This window comes from Hypanus sabinus, chromosome 5 (genome assembly GCF_030144855.1).
Source record: "Hypanus sabinus isolate sHypSab1 chromosome 5, sHypSab1.hap1, whole genome shotgun sequence".
Classification (NCBI taxonomy): domain Eukaryota; kingdom Metazoa; phylum Chordata; class Chondrichthyes; order Myliobatiformes; family Dasyatidae; genus Hypanus; species Hypanus sabinus.
Window position 1 is genome coordinate 109081151 of NC_082710.1, and position 16372 is coordinate 109097522.

At 41.8% G+C, this 16372-nt stretch overlaps 1 protein-coding gene across 2 annotated transcripts in view; it reads right to left on the reverse strand.

Moving 5' to 3' along the window:
* The window catches only part of gli2a (GLI family zinc finger 2a), a 514880-nt gene that overhangs the window by 115623 nt on the left and 382885 nt on the right, over positions 1–16372 (reverse strand). For both annotated transcript variants that reach the window (XM_059970323.1, XM_059970322.1), the window contains 2 exons: positions 9830–10035; positions 7393–7584 (listed from right to left, as the gene is read on the reverse strand). In XM_059970323.1, the coding sequence (XP_059826306.1) occupies positions 7393–7584; positions 9830–10035 (398 nt within the window). The remainder of the gene's footprint in view (positions 1–7392; positions 7585–9829; positions 10036–16372) is intronic.

Genomic DNA, 16372 nt, shown 5'->3' on the forward strand with positions numbered 1-16372 from the left:
GAAAAAACGTCTGCTTTACCACAAAGAAACAAAGGTAGAATCATTTGGGGGTGGGGGGGGGAGAAAGTGTGAGGAATGAATTGGACAACTCTTTCAGTAAGTTAGCACAGGCAGGATGGGGTCCAGTTGTTTCCTTCTGTACTGACCGATTCCAAGAACTTCCTCACTGGTTAATTATCTTGCATATTCCACATACTGACCAATCAAAGCTCTCAGAAATTTTATAGGAGTATTGGCACTTTAGTTCACCATCAGTCATTAGTATATCAGAGTGAAACAACAGAGGTTATTATCATAAAGTGGGCCCCTAAACTGAGTAAAATCACTCATCAGACTAACTGGCATCTTAAACAAATACCAGTTCTCCTGTGATATTGAGGCATTCAAGTGCATTGAGATTAAGAGAATTGTTAGCAATCTGTTGCCCTGTGGTAAGTGATATCACCTCGAATCGCAATTATATCATCATCCTGAAAGGACTGCATTTAATTTATCAGCTTTTCCCTCATTATGCTCTGATCCTCACTGGAGCCTGGAAAAATAACAAAAATTGGACAGGACTGGTGAAGGCCTGTAACAGGGCTGTGGAATGAAGACTTTTCTTAAGGCCCACAGAGAACACATGGGTGGTAGTTCATCTCATTCCTTACAGTCTAACCACTTCTATGATGTAGGCCCAGTGTATTCTCGGTCCTAGTGGATCCTTATAATATTTCTACTGGTATTAGTTCTGTGGCCACAGCCTGAACTTTATTTCCTCAAACAGTTAATCTAAAAACATTCCTTTCCAAACATCTGCTGCTTTAGTAACTAGGTGATCAGCTCAGAAGGGAGGCTTTTCAACAACCCCATTTCATCTGCAAGGTCCCAGTGTTAGAACAATGCCCCTACTTTCAACTCAGGATCATGGGAAGAACAGTGAAGGTGTGATTTGATTTTTCTCTCTTCAGCCAGAGGTTCAATGAGTTCAGAGTATGCAGGAGAAACTACTCCCTCAGCTACTCTTCATACAAGCCAGGAAATATTGAGATGCACACCAGATGGACTGTGATATCAGCAGCCTTAAATTTCTGACCTCTCACCTATGACTCCGTAACACGGCTTGCAATGATTACTCAATATGTAGATCACAAGAGTAAATAATTAAATGTCAATTCTTCAGTAAAACACAGAATGAAGTTCACGTAAAGAAGTTGGATTGAACCTTTTTAGTTGCACATGACTCTTTGGGGCCCATGAGTTAAAAAAAACAGTGAATTGGATTTTAAAAAGTTTCTTTGAAAGCCTGCTGATGTGCTTTTGACTTAGGATGAAGTAGGTATGCTTAGAGTTTCATGTTTCTTGATGGAAGCCAGATGAAGAGCTTGCTACTGTAACATTTTTGCCATGCTGATTCTGGGGATGATCTTCAATTACCGCAGATCTGCCACTTAAATGGCTGGCATAAAGACAGCAGGCACTGGGGGTGGAGTTTCAAGATGGTGACATAAGCATCTGCCTTTTAGGCGCTCTTCATTTTTTCAACTATAATCACCCTTTAATCAAATCTTTTCGAACCTAATCATATGAGTTGATACTTTTGATTAACTTTTTTTTTCCTAAAACAATACTTGATTTAATCTTGTCAAACTTAAAATGGCTACAAGCAAGAAATTGTCTAAGGATCCTTTATCCATCGACGCTATTTCTCATCTTCTGGATGCTAAACTTGTAACTTTGGAAAGCAGGCTAGAAAGTAAATTGGAAAGTAAACTGGCAGGTTTGGAAAATAAGCTTACCACGAAAATATCTGAACTCGAAGGGGTTGTTAGATCGCTTGATACTAAGCTTCAATCGCAGGCATCAGATATTCAGCGGCATGAAGATAAGATTACGACTCTTGAAAAATTAATTTGTGAAAAAGTACGTACAATTGAAGCGCTGGAGAAGAAGGTACATTCGACTGTTAAAACATTAGATCAGTATAAGTTTAAAATTACTGATCTCGAAAACCGATCTCACAGACAGAATTTGCGAATTATCGGGTTCCCCGAAAAAGTTGAGTCCGGTGATTTAACTGAATTTTTCTCTAAATTATTGTGGGAAATTTTCGGTGGTGAAGACAGCAGGCACTGCAACCTTCTGAAAGAGCAGCCACCACCCTGTGCTACATTCAACTCCAATGTGAGGGATGATTAGAGACGGCAGAAACATGTCTTGGGGGCATGAACTAAAATAGGCACAGACATTAATGGACCAGAGAATAATGACTCCATCATGAACACTGCAAACTTGGTCTGTTCAAATACAAAGTAGATTTTTATCAAAGTACGTATGCATTATACAACCCTGAGATCTGTCTTCTCCACAAACAGCCATGAAACAAAGAACCATGAAACCAACCCATTCAAAGAAAAAAATCTCAAACCCACCTACCCCCATGCACAAAAACATGGCAGAAATGGCAAAATGAGTGAAAAACAGAGAATATAAAACACAAAATTGAAAGGCATATTTCAGTTCAGCTCAGAGTTCCTTATCTGCATGTACCAAACTATCAAAATGGAGATCCTGTAATTAATTTCTGAATTGTCATCCCAGCAAACGGGGCTTCTGTTTTTTTTGTGTGATGCAGTTGTTCAGATAATGTAGGATGTCCAATCTTGGCTGGTAGTTTCAGGTTTGCAAAGTCAATTATGTGACTTGAATGCATGCACGTCTGACACAATGCAGATGTACAAGCATCTTATGAGCCACCTGGAAATGATCATTGATATAATACGCTCTGGGGAACATCCGTTTTATATTGGAGTGTGAGGAATAGAAAGCACTGTATGGTCGAAGTTCTGGACTGAGATATCGCTAGGCTAGGGGTCAATGGAGTGGCATGGTAGTGTAGAGTGGTTAGCATAACGCTTTACAGTACAGGCGGCCTGAGTTCAATTCCTGTTGCTGCCTGTAAGGAGTTGTACAGTCTCCCCATGACCGCGTGGGTTTCCTCCTGGTGCTCTGGTTTCCTCCCACAGTCCAAAAGACATACCATTTGGTAGGGTAAATGGTCCTGTGATTACGCTAGGGTTAAATCAGGGGATTGCTGGGCAGAGAGGCTCGAAGTGTAGGATGGGCCTAATCCAGGCTGTATCTTGGAATACTCTGGTTGCATTTGCCTGACCTCAATCCAGTCGTACTTATCATTTATTAATTTAACGATATATCATGAAAAGGCCATTCAGGCCCTTCAAACTGCACTGCCCATTACAACCCCAATTTAACCCTAACCTAACCACAGGACTACTTACAATGACCAATTAACCTACCTGGTACATCTTTGGACTGTGGGAGGAAACCAGAGAACCTGGAGAAAACCCACACATTCCATGGAGAGGACATACAGAGGACTCCAGGAATGAACTGTGAACTCCGACCCCCAACCTGTAATAGCATTTTGCTAACCACTGCACTACCATTGGGTATGGAAAATATTACGTCAGGGATCATGCCCGGTTCAAATTGGCGGTGTCTGGATTTGAATTTTATATCCAAGTAGTCTCAAAAAATGATGGAAATTTGAGTTACAGAGACTGATATGGTGTGGAAACAGCCATTTGCCCCCAGGGAATGCATGGGTTTTCTTTGGGTCCTCTAATTTCCTCCCACAGTAAAAAGACATACCAGGAAGGTTAATTATTCTGTTATTATGTCAGGGATAAACCGGGGATTGATGCTGCTTGACCTGCTGAATTCCTCCAGCATTTTGTGTGCATTGTCAGGATTGCTGAGGCAGTGAGTCTCAAAGCTGGAAGTTCTCGCTCTGCACTGTTACCTCTAAATAAAACAAAGTAAACCACAGTGTGCAGCTTAAACCCACTGGAACTTAAGGGAAGCATGCAAACTCCACACAGATAGTGTTGGTGGTCAGAGCCAAACATGGTCTTTGGCATGATGAGAGTCTGCTAAATATACCCACTGCCTTGCCTTAAGTCTAGGTAGTGAACCCCTTCCCTTTCAGAGGCACCTCATGACATCATCAAGCACCCTGAGGTGGGTATAATGCAGAAGTGATGACAGAACATTAAGCCAGCCTCAGCATGCATTTCCCATGGCCCTAGTATGAATTTATACCCTCAGCTCTTACTTCCAGCCAAGATTTCCCTTTATTATAAAATTAGGATTTTCTTCCACGTTGAACTCTTACCTATAAACCAGCAAAAAAGCACAATTGCTCTGAATGAATATTGAAATTTCATCTACTGAAAGAACAATTAGCTTCTTTAAAGTCAAGGACAATTTAAAGCATTTCTCAGTCAGCTTTCTACATCTAGAGTCAAAATTACCTTACTTCCAACTCAGCTTTCCCCTCCTCCTTTTGCAAATTCTCCTTTCCCCTTCTCCAATATTCACTCAGTGGCCACTTTATTAGGTACAGGAGTGGAACCTGGTATGGTCTTCTGTTGCTGGAGCCCATCCACTTTAAGGTCCGAGGTGTTGTGCACGCAGAGATGCTCTTCTACACACTGGTGTTGTAATGTGTGGTTATTTCAGTCACTGTCACCCTCCAGTCAGCTTCAACCATTCTCCTCTGACCTGTTCACTTCCACCCACACAATGCTGCTCACTGAATGCCTTTTCGTTTCACGGGCAATTCTCTGTAAACTCTGGTCCACGGACTCCTGGCTTAATAGTATTGGTCCATGGCATAAGAAAGGATGGGAACCCCTGCTCTAGTGACTGTTGTGTGTGAATATCCCAGGAGATCAGCAGCTTCTGAGATACTCAAACCACCCCATCTGGCACCAACAATAATATCATAGTCAAAATCACTTAGATGACATTTCGTCCCCATACTGATGTTTGGTCTGAACAACAAATGAACTTCTTGACCATGACTACATGCTGTTATGCATTGAATTGCTGCCACATAATTGGTTGATTAGATATTTGCATTAATGAGCAGGTGTCCTTGGTTAGTGCAACTGTAACGAAACCCAATTTCCCTCGGGATCAATAAAGTATGTCTGTCTGTCTGTGTACAGGTGTACCTAATAAAGTGGCCATTGAGTGTTCTTCCCACTGAACTACCCACTTCACCAGATTGATACTTTTCCTGAACATTCATTAATGGCATCCTCGTATAGGTCAGTTAGGGCACTGATAATGAGCTGAGCTGTGTACCTAACCTGAGGTCCCTTAAATTCATTTCCGGATCAGTTCACTGAAAGGAACCTGCATTAATGCTGTACCTTTGGCGGGCTCGGGACCTCCCAGGTACTTTACGGCGAATTAAGTAATTTTTAAAGTGAAGTCACTGTTTTAATCAACATTAGGAATATTACTATTTTTTGCCTCCCTAGCCTAAGGATATTAAAACAGGTTTGTTATATTCTGACAATTGATAAGTTTTGCACTACTAATTTAACTCCACTATGGAAGATCCCTAACCCTGCAAAAGGAGGAGGGTTGGGCACGGGGCTAGCAACCCCATCCTGTGAAATGCCAGAGCCAAAGAAACTCCAAAGATCTCACCCCTGGGAGAGGAAGGATTTTAAAAGATAAAGACTGGCCTGGGACAGTGGATTCTGATGAGCTGCTGTCAGGGTGGTGGGCTTCAAAAGGAGAATATTTTTCCAATTGTAATTCGTGGTCTTTTTTTTATGTGCTGCTGCCGCAAAACAACAAATTTCACAACATACGTCACTGATAATAGACCTGATTCTGTTAAGCTTAACTCATCACAGAGCAGGTATTATTAGCAAAGATTAGCAAATCACTGGGTGGTACATTTACTCACTCTTCGCAAGGCTCTTTCATACAACTCTCCCACTGGCTGCCAGTAGGCTACAATGCCTCCTTGGGTCCCTCACCACCAGGTTCAGGAACAGTTATTACCCCTCCACCATCAGGCTCCTGAATCAGCTCAACATTGAACTCATTTCACAGCCTTGGACTCAGAATTAAGGACTCCACAACTTAAGATCTCAGTATAACTTATTTACTTTTTTTTGAGTATTTGCACAGCTTGTCTTCTTTTGCACATTGGTTGTTTGACAGTCTTTGTGGTTCTATATTTCTTTGTTCTACTGTGAATGTGATATAACTGTATATACTTTGATAATAAATTTACATTGAACTTTGAACTTTAGAGAAGTTGCTTCAATAGGAGAAATTAAGTTTATCCAGACACCATGGATAAAATGCTCTCAGCAAGAGCTGGGCACAGATGGTCTGCAGTGCCAGCACACTTTACAAAATCTGGATTGTCAGGAATCTGCGACTAACCAAAAGCTGGAAGCCTGTGGCTCCTGCTGGCGACACGGTGTGATTTCAGTCTGAGCCCCACACATTCTGCACAACACACATCCTCTAAACAAAAATTGAAAGACAAAGAGCAGGTCTGTGCACCGCTCTTTCCTTGAGCACTCCACCGAGCGAGAAATATGAAAGAAACAAACCAGAAAAATGTGTACAATCCAGTGTTAGAGTTTTTCAGCTCTGTTTATAAATAGTGGGTGGTGGGGGGGGGGGGGGGGGGTGGAGTAGTGACTGTCGGCAGCCGCTGCCTCGATTCACTAAACACTCCATTCTGAAGAGTTCATAGAGATTTAGCTCTCCTCCAAGGCAATCTGTCCGTGCACACATAGCCTACAGGCCATTAGAAGCACAAGAATGTCAACTTCACTTTGATGGAAGACATCCTAATTGCTTTCAAATGCTGCCCAGTCAGCGACACATACCCCAGCTGGTTTGGGATAAGTTAGGAGAAATCCCAGTGTAAGCTAGACGGTTGTCAATAGCATGCAATTGCACGTGAGCATTATTTTGAAAATAGGAAGAAATTGTCCTGTAGGGTGGAGTTCCGTTTATCTGCCCTGCTGTCTCTGTTAGCGAATGCTTGTTTCTGAGTACCATTAACATAATTTCAAGACAGACCACAATTGATACAAATGTCTATCGAAAGCATTGTTTGCCTCTCTGTTCTGAAATGGCTGTTTTTCTTCAGATTCATGCTAAATTGCAGTAAGTATAATTTTCCAGAAAAATACTAATTCAAAGTAAATACTACAAAACTTGAATGAGTGCTCAATGTTTCAGTCCGGCTCTGTTTCTGTAGACGAGACATTGCCATTAATTTTCCATCTATCACCAGAAACACTTTTGAAAGAAAAAGTAAGTAATTGAAGGGAATTTTACTCTGGAAAATGAAGGTTGCAGATTAATGCAGCATGTGGACAGGGGAATGCGACAGACACGTCATTTGCAATGCTGTCACGTGGACCTCAAAGGGTTAATGCGATAAGGATAACTGAACTCTTTTGAAAATGACTTCCTTTGAGAAAATCTGAGCACTGAGCCACAGTGGGCTTCCTGATCCCCGAGATAAAAGGAAGACAAAGGAGGAAGTCTAACAGTACTTACTGTCCACAGGGTTGATGTAATCTGTGATGTGCGTCGGACCGCCCGTTCCACTGGTCTGCATGAGGATGTCACCGTATGGACTTCGATGAGTGGCCATTAGGGTCATCTGATGGTAGTACTCAGCTGGGTTAGCTCCTGGTGGGGGAGGAGGCAAGCCAAACAGACCTCTGTCCTTCAAGTGCTCATGTGGAACTGCAAGGCAGAGAAAAAAAGATACCCGTTCTTAAAGTTGTAAAAAGCTTTGTGAATTTTCTGTACTGACGTCAGGAACTCCTCTGCTACCCAGATGGAAGCTATCGCTGCTGTTCAGTGACGGTAGATTGGGCGTGTTTGTGTAGAAAGGAGCTGAGCGAGCTGGGGCCTCCACATTCCAGAGTTCCCTCAAACTCATAAACAAAGCCTGACTGAACTAAATGACTTCAGCAGTGAAGAGAGAGCAAAAGAAATTGCAACAACATAGATGGAAATGCCCAAAATTGTGGCAACTCTGTGGCAAATGTCAACAAGCAGATTTTAATTCTTAAAAGTAATGTAACCGCACTCATTCACATCTGTGCACGTTGCTGCATTTTCACGCGCATATACTCTAACAGGAACACATACTTGCATGCACATAACGTGCATAATCTCAAATCTTACTTGTTAAAGGAATATTGTGTTTTCTGCCCTTTGCTTCAATACCTAGTTTTGCACAGTGTTCAAATACAAAGCTAAGTGGTTAAATTAACCCCAGAGGAGCTTCCTACAGAATGCCCACCTCCAACAAGACACAACAGGATTCCAGTGTTCTCACTCATTCAGACAAGCTCCCGGGTTCCGGAGTGCCTGGCGCAATTCTCTTGATGTGGAAGTACAATTGTATCCTTAACAATGTTGACTGCCTAATCTAATTGTGTAGACAGGAGTAATAAGTTAACCCTGCAGCTGCTATTTTAATCACTGTGCACTCGAGAAAGTATCTTTAAAAACAAGGCAATACATGCTTTAAAGGATACACAGAGCACTCAGTATCCAAGAGGTTAATGTACTTGTTTAAGACCACGTCATGAACCAGTTGATATTACTTTCTACTCAAAATGGCCAAAAAGCTAAACAAAAACAGAAATGGCCATCCAACACTGAGATGAGGAGCCTGTGCTTTTTTTTAGAATTCTCTGTCTGAGGATGAGGATACTCAGTAAAGCTGAAATGGAGATGTTTTGACAATTAGGAATATGGGGATTGTAACCCCGCTATTACACCGCCAGTGATCCGGGTTCAGTTCCACCGCTGTCCATAAGCTGCTTCTCCCTGTGACCCTGTGGGTTTCCTTCTGAAGTTGTGATTTCCTCCAATGTACGGGTTACTATGTTAATTAGATCCATAAGTGTAATTGGTTAGCACGGGCTCATTGGGCCAGAAGGGCCTGTTACTAAGGTGTATCTTTAAATAAAATAAATAAATAAAAATCAATTGTCTTAGAGGGAGAGCATGCTTGAAATAGGTGACTCACGGTACTTCCTAAGTTCTGCAAGCTTGTTTGCTCATGTGTCGTGTCATATGATGGTCTTTCTATGACCATGATTGTTCCTGACAAATTTTTCTACAGAAGTGGTTTGCTATTGCTGCCTTTTGGACAGTGTCTTTACAAGAAAGGTGACCCCAGCCATTATCAATACTCTTCAGAGACTGCTTGCCTGGCATTAGTGGCCAGGACCTGTGATATGTACGAGGCAGCTCATACAACCATCCACCACCTGCTCCCATGGCTTCAGGTGACCCTGATCAGGGGGATAGGCAGGTGCTACACCTTGCCCAAGGGTGACCTGCAGGCTAGCGGAAGGAAAGAGCTCCTTACACCTCCTTTGGTAGTAATGTATCTCCATCCCGCCACCCTCCTTTGGTAGAGACGTATCTCTATCCTGCCACAGTGCTGAATACTTTCTGCATTTTCTATTTATTTCAAGTTTTTAATAAATCTCTGCCACTTAATATGGATGACCCTTGAGTGGTCTAGTTGATCACTGACTTCAAGGGGATTTAAGGATGGTCACTTAGAACAGTACAGCGCAGAGGAACAGGGCCTTTGTCCCACTATGACATTACAGTACAGCTAGTACAATCAAAGTAATGCAAGTAATGTCCATATCCATGAACAAATAAAATTTTTATTTTACTCTTTTGCCATTGCTTAAGAAATTTTTCACCAGATTCCTTCAGATAGGAAAATAGAACTTGATATTTAGCTTCTGGATTTGTACACTTTATTTATCTCAGAAGAGCCAACATTTGAAAAGAGATCAAATGCAAGAGACCCATTGCACCAGCTAATATCTGAAAGGTCTTTTTGACATATTACGCGATTTTTTACAATATGTTCACACTTTATATATTGCAGAAGAATTCATGAAAAGTCATTAGTCAGAAATTCCTGGATAAACAGCTCATTAAGGCTTACCATCAGCTGGACTCAAGCCTCTTGCAGCCGAAATCATAGAGAGTGTGGGACTCCCGTGCATGGTCCTCAGGTAATGTTCCATGTGGGGGTTGACGTAAGGGTGGGGTGGGCTGAAGGGGGACTCCCCTGTCCCTGCTGGATTCCGATGAGGAGAGAGGCGGATGAGGGAGATGTCGGAGAAGACTGGGCTTCCAGCCAGAGGAGGCCTGAGGAGACAGAAGCACAATGTTCTTTAAAGATCAGTCAGTTTTGCGTTTTTGTCATCATTGAAAACCCACAGACGGAAATCAGTTCAACTGCATTGTGGGGAGCTGAAAGTGATCTACATATTTATGTGAAACGTTGCTTTAAATGTTGTATCAAACTACGATGTGCCAGTAGAGTCCATTTTGATGCAAAGCTGGTCAAAGTGGACTGGAGCAAGAAGCCAACATAGCTTAATGTTAAATTCTGCTTGAGCTGAATTTCAGCTGGTACTTCTTAAGCAGACAAGAGGTTGTGTTTCCATTTCAACTAAGTAAATTCATATTTGCATTGTGCATTTTGATTCAAAGCAGCTGGGAATCTGGAACAAAGGTCAGGGGTTTACTGCTGCAAAGCAAAGTCTTACATCGCACAACACAGACTGCACAATTCCTTAATGTTTGTCCCCACGGCTTCACCAGAAAAATGCTCAACCTTTGAAAGGCTGCTCCTCTTATAAGGACATTGGGAGCTTGCCATGGGCATGGGCTGGCATGAGGCAGATGGAACCATGATGCTCAGCAAAATCTGAACTGTGCAGGTTGGGAGAGGCAAAAGAATCTCCTGGCCTTACAACATAGCAGTCAGTCAATTGTCTGGTGTTGGGAGAGGGAAAAAAGACCACAAAGAGGTGGGAAGCAAGATTTGAAAGATTAGTTTTATTTGTGCTGTCCATCACAAAGACTTAAGATTCAAGATTGTTTAATGTCATTTCCCATACACAAGTGTAAGAAGAATGAAATAATTGTTACTCTGGATCTGATACAGCACAAAAAGTAAAGAATTAATAGTAATAATAATAATAATAATAATAATCATCACAATAAATATAAATATATATTTATCTTATATACTTAGATTGATTGTAGGTCCATAAAATGATGCTAAGGTGATATAAAGACCATCTCCATACATTATTTGCCTTCAGCCCAGCCCATTTGTTGCTGAAATCCTCACTCAAGTATTTACCTCCTCGAGATTCGGTTTTGGCCTGTCATACCACTATTGACTCCCCATCAGAAGGCATAGCCAGCACTGCTCCCCAGAGCAGTGTGCCATGATCTAATCCTCTCCTGGTTCTATAAGCTCAGAAAATCACAGAAAGTTACTGCACTGTCCAACTATTTCTTGGGTTTAATTGAACCAAATTTGCCGTCAGCTCCATCATTTCAATGGCCTTCAGGTTAGTGCTGGAGTAACTTTGTGGAGTCCATTGCCCTACATTCTCACACAGATACTTAAATAGACTGAGGGTGTCCACCTTCAACAACAGTTCAGACATCTCCCAGCAATGATTATGTGAAATATTTTTTTCTATCTCAACTATAATTAATCTACCAATTAACCTAAATCCATTAACCTAAATTTGCAGCAATAATATGCTTCTCCCTTTAAATTCTCCACATCACTGACTGTACTTTTGGAAGCCTATTGAATATTCAAAGGCCTAGATAGAATGGATGTGGTGAGGAGATTTTCTATGGGGGCATCCAGGACCAGAGGGCAGAATAGAGGGACATTTAGAACAAAGATGAGGAGGAATTTCTTTAGCCAGAGGAGAATGAATCTGTGGAATTCATTGCTGCGGTTGGCTGTGGAGGCCAAGTCATTGAGTATAATTAAAGTGGTGGTTAATAGACTCTTGATTGGACAGGGCATCAAAGGTTACAGGAGGAAGGCAGCAGAATGGGGTTGAGAAGGATAATAAATCATCCATGATGAAATGGTAGACCAGACTCAATAGGGAGAATGGTTTAGTTCTGTTCCTGTGTCTTATGGATATTGTAAATGGGCTTATCCCATCATTGGTACCTGTATCTTGAGTACCTAGACCTCATATTCTGAGATTCTCATCTGAGTTACTTTGACCTGTGCAATTACCTCTCAAAAACAGCTTTTTGTTATCCTCTCTCTTTATCCCAGTTGTCCAAAGTCCATTGGCCATGGGGGCTAAGTTTAAATACTTCACGATATTTAGTTCTGCAGGTGGGTCCTCCGGAAGTGACAAGCTTTCCCTTAGACAGACTGTTTTCAGAAAGGTAGGAAAATCAGAGGGAAGGAACTCAAAATAAACCTTTCAGCAATTGTGCCATGTCCTCTCTCTGTCTACGTGAGGTGAATGCTGAATCCGAAAAGTTTACCTGCACTGATTTACCAAAACAACCCATTCATCAGTCTGACAGAAGGATTTCAAAGCAACAGGTAGCAGCTCGATCATGCAGAAAAGGCACACACTACCCCACGCTGCTAATGGAGCCTGATCGAAGTGAACAGACAACTTTGTCCCTTTCTAGTGTCGTACAAAAAAAGGCTGATGTGTGCATATTCCCTTGAGAATGCTCTTCACTGTTAATAGTTAGGTGTGGCTTCCTGCTACTTTTATAGCAATCCAACTATTACTTGGGTTAAATTGAACGAAAGTGTGCAATGTAAACCTGCAAGCTGAGAGGGTGATTGTAAAGATCCACAGGGGAGACACTGGTCTTTTACCACTGACACCAGAAACATGCGCAGGTACAGGCTGCCAAATAGTGCCACTTATTCTGTTCAGCAATGGTACCAAACCATTGCTGAATGATTTGGTACACAATGGTAGAAGGTCTCAACTCAAAACATTGGCCCAGTCCTTATGAAGGGTCTCATCCCAAACCATCAACTCTTTATTCCTTTCCATAGATGCTACCTGACCTGTTGAGTTGCTTCAGCATTTCTATGACTGATAGTGATGTGATTCTATCACATGAACACAGGAAAATGTATCAGTTGTGTTAATGACCAACACAACCTAATGATGCTGGGAGAGTACACTAGCATCGTCACACATTCCAGTTGCCAGTACTCTTCCCCGAAGGATAGTCACTGTTGTAATGTGGGCAAATGCAACAGTTAACATGGGTATGGCAGGGTCCTAAAAGCAACAAGGAAACAAATTACCTGTTTTTTTGTTATGTGGACGTAAGGGATTCTGCAGTTGCCAGAGATCTTGAGCAACACACACAAAAAGCTAGAGGAACTCAGCAGGTCAAGCAGCATAAATGGACAACAATAAACAATCAAATTTTGGGCCAAGACCCTTCATCCTAGATGCTGTTTGGCCTGCTGAGTTCCTTTAGTATGTTGTATTCGTTATGTTGGTTGAAGAATGAATGCTAGAACCCTGCATTCTTGGAGGCTTCCATGGTTTTTCTTTAAATAGTTCCCATTTAATTTTTGCCGAAGTTGGTTGATGGCATTTTGGTTTTAGGTTCTGTGTTCAAATATGCTCCTCAAACAGTGAGGCACTCTATCATGACTACATTGAAATAGCCCAGATCATTGACAGGATCAATGTCAATCCTGTACTGACATTGAGATACAGGATATGGAAACAGACCTTTTGGTAAAAGTGGTGCACACCATCCTCATCAAAGCTAGGCCCATTTGCCTGTCTTTAGTCCTTAGCATTCTAAATCTTTCATGTCGATGTATCTTTCCAACTACTTTATAAGTGGTAATCCTACCTCACTCGCCTCTTCCTCTGGCCATTCCATATACGTACCACCCTTTGCATAAATGAGTTGCCCCTCATGTTCCTATTAAGTCTCTCCCCTCTCACCTTAATCTATGCCCTCTAATTCTTGAATTCCCAGCTTTGGAAAAATGAATGTGTGCTCCTCATGTTATACACCTCTACTGTATAAGATGGGTGGTGAAGTGGAGATATGTCTCTACCAAAGGAGGTGTAAGACACTCCTACACTCTGTAGGTCACCCTTGAGCAAAATGCATCACTTGCTACGGCCTCACTCTCTGCTTGATCAGGGTCATGTGACGCCATGGCAACAGGTGGTGGATGGTCATCTGAGTGGCTGGTGGACATCACAAATCCTGGGTGTGCAACTACTGATGCCAGGCAGGCAATCTCTGAGGAGTATTGATAATGACTGAGGTTACCTGTCTTATAAAGACTTTGCCCAGAAGAACACAATGGTCAACCATTTCTGTAGAAAAATTTGCCAAGAACAATCACGGTATTGAGACTAAGATCGTCTGTGTTATATGACACGGCACATAATGATGATTATGATGATTGTATAAGGCCAATCCTCAGTCTCCTATGTTCCAAGGAATAAAATCCAAACCTGGCCAATTTCTCCCTATAACTCACCCCTCAGATCCTGACATCTTTGTAAATCTTTTCATATAGCAGAGCAACCAAAACTGAGCACAATACTCCAAATACAGCCACACCAGCATCCTGTACAACTGCACAATGACTGCCCAGCTTTTAAACTCAATACCCTGTGTGAAGAAGACCAGCATTCAAATCCCTTCTTCACTCATCTGCCTCCCATTTTAGAGAACCATGTACTAGAACTCCAAGGTTCCTCATGTTCTACAACACTCCCTTGGGGCCTACCATTCACTGTAGAGGTCCTACCCTGATGAGACTTTCCAAAATGCAACACCTTGCACTTATTCAAATTAAACAGCATCTGCCATTCCTTGGCCTACTTACTCTGCTGATCAGTATCTCGCTGTAATTTTTGATTACCTTCTTTGCTGTCCAGTAAACAAACTATTTGAGTGTTATCAACAAACTTATTAACCGTACTTTATACAGTCTTATCAAAGTCATTGACAGAGATGATGGACATTAATTGACCCAGCACTGACACCTAAGGCACACCACAGGTCACAGGCTTCCAATCCAAGAAATAATCTTCTACCATCACTCTCTGCTTTCTACAATCAATACAACCATTTACCGGCTTTCTCTGAATTCCATGTGATCTAACCTTCCAGAGTGAATTTCCATGTGGAAGTCTATATAATCCACTTCTCTACTACCTGTCCTCAACAGCTTTCTTCGTCACATCATCAAAAAATTCAATCAAATTCATAAGACATGACCTCCTATGCACAGAGTTATGTTGACTACCCCTAACCAACCTGTCTTTCCAAATTTACATACTTAAACCTCCAACTTTATTTTATTTAATTGTTATAATTGTTGAATGATGTTACACTAATACACCACAGCAAATTCCTAGTACTGTACATGTAAAGGCATATGGTGAATAAAGTTAATCCATCCTCTGCAGTATCTTACCTGTTACAGATGTGAAACATACTGGCCCATAGTTGCCAGCTTTTTTTTTGCTGACCTGTGTAAGATGAAATGTTTGCTACCTTCCTATCTACTGACACCTCATCTGTGGCTAATGACGATGCAAATATCTTGGCTAAAGCTCCCACCATGTTTTCTCAAGCCTCCCACAGTGTTCTTGGCAGCTTCCCACAGCTTTTGGAACACTGTGACTCAGACTTGATGATTCTTTTGCTGGGTCAGGACATGATCTCCTTTATTGTTAAAAACATTTTAGCACCATTGATTTTAGGAGTGTAGTATTACATCTTTCTCCTTGCATCAGTCTCACTTATGTACTCCATCAGTAAACAGGCAGGTTAATCTATCAGAAGTCTATGGGTATAAATGCAGCAACTGTGACTGACAAACTAGCCATGCCATTGTTGGTCTCAATAAAAGGTGAGCAGGGAGGTAGCAGTTATTTACTATGGTCTTTGCGGATTATAAATAGATAGGCACCATTGGTCACAGTTGTTCAAACCAAAGAGAATCTCCTTTATGCTTTAGCCTTTTGTGTTCTGCACTGCAGTGTTACCTTACAGGTTGCTTAGCTGTGACCCTAATCTTATTGCTCATGAGCACTGCCCTCACCCTATCCCATCTCTCATTTTAAACTGACAGTATTAGATGAGTTTGAAGCATGAATGCCTTGCTATAATAAAGTCCCCCTCCCTTATCAAATATATGTAAGTTGTCAAGATTGGAGAACAACGTGACCCAACCATACGATATAGTAAAATAGCTTGTACTGTTGGCTGGTGTTAACATCTTGGAGAATCTCTCCTGGGTGCAACACATTGACGCAATCATGAAGAATGCACACCATTTCATTAGGAGTTGAGGAGATTTGGTATGTCATCAAAATTTCTACACATGTACCGGGTCAAGCATTCTGACCGGTTGTATCAACATCTGGTGTGGAGGTTCCAATACACAAGATCGAAAGAGTCTGCAAAGAACGGTAGACACAGCCAGCTCCATTATGAGTTCTGGCCTCCCTACCTCTGAAGAATCTTCAAAAGACAGTGACTCAAGAAGGCAGCATCCATCATTAAGTATTCTCACCATCCAGGAAAAGCCCTCTTCTCATGACTACCATCCAGGAAAAGCCCTCTTCTCATGACTACCATCAGCGAGGAGGTACAGAAATCTGAGGGTTACACTTAATAT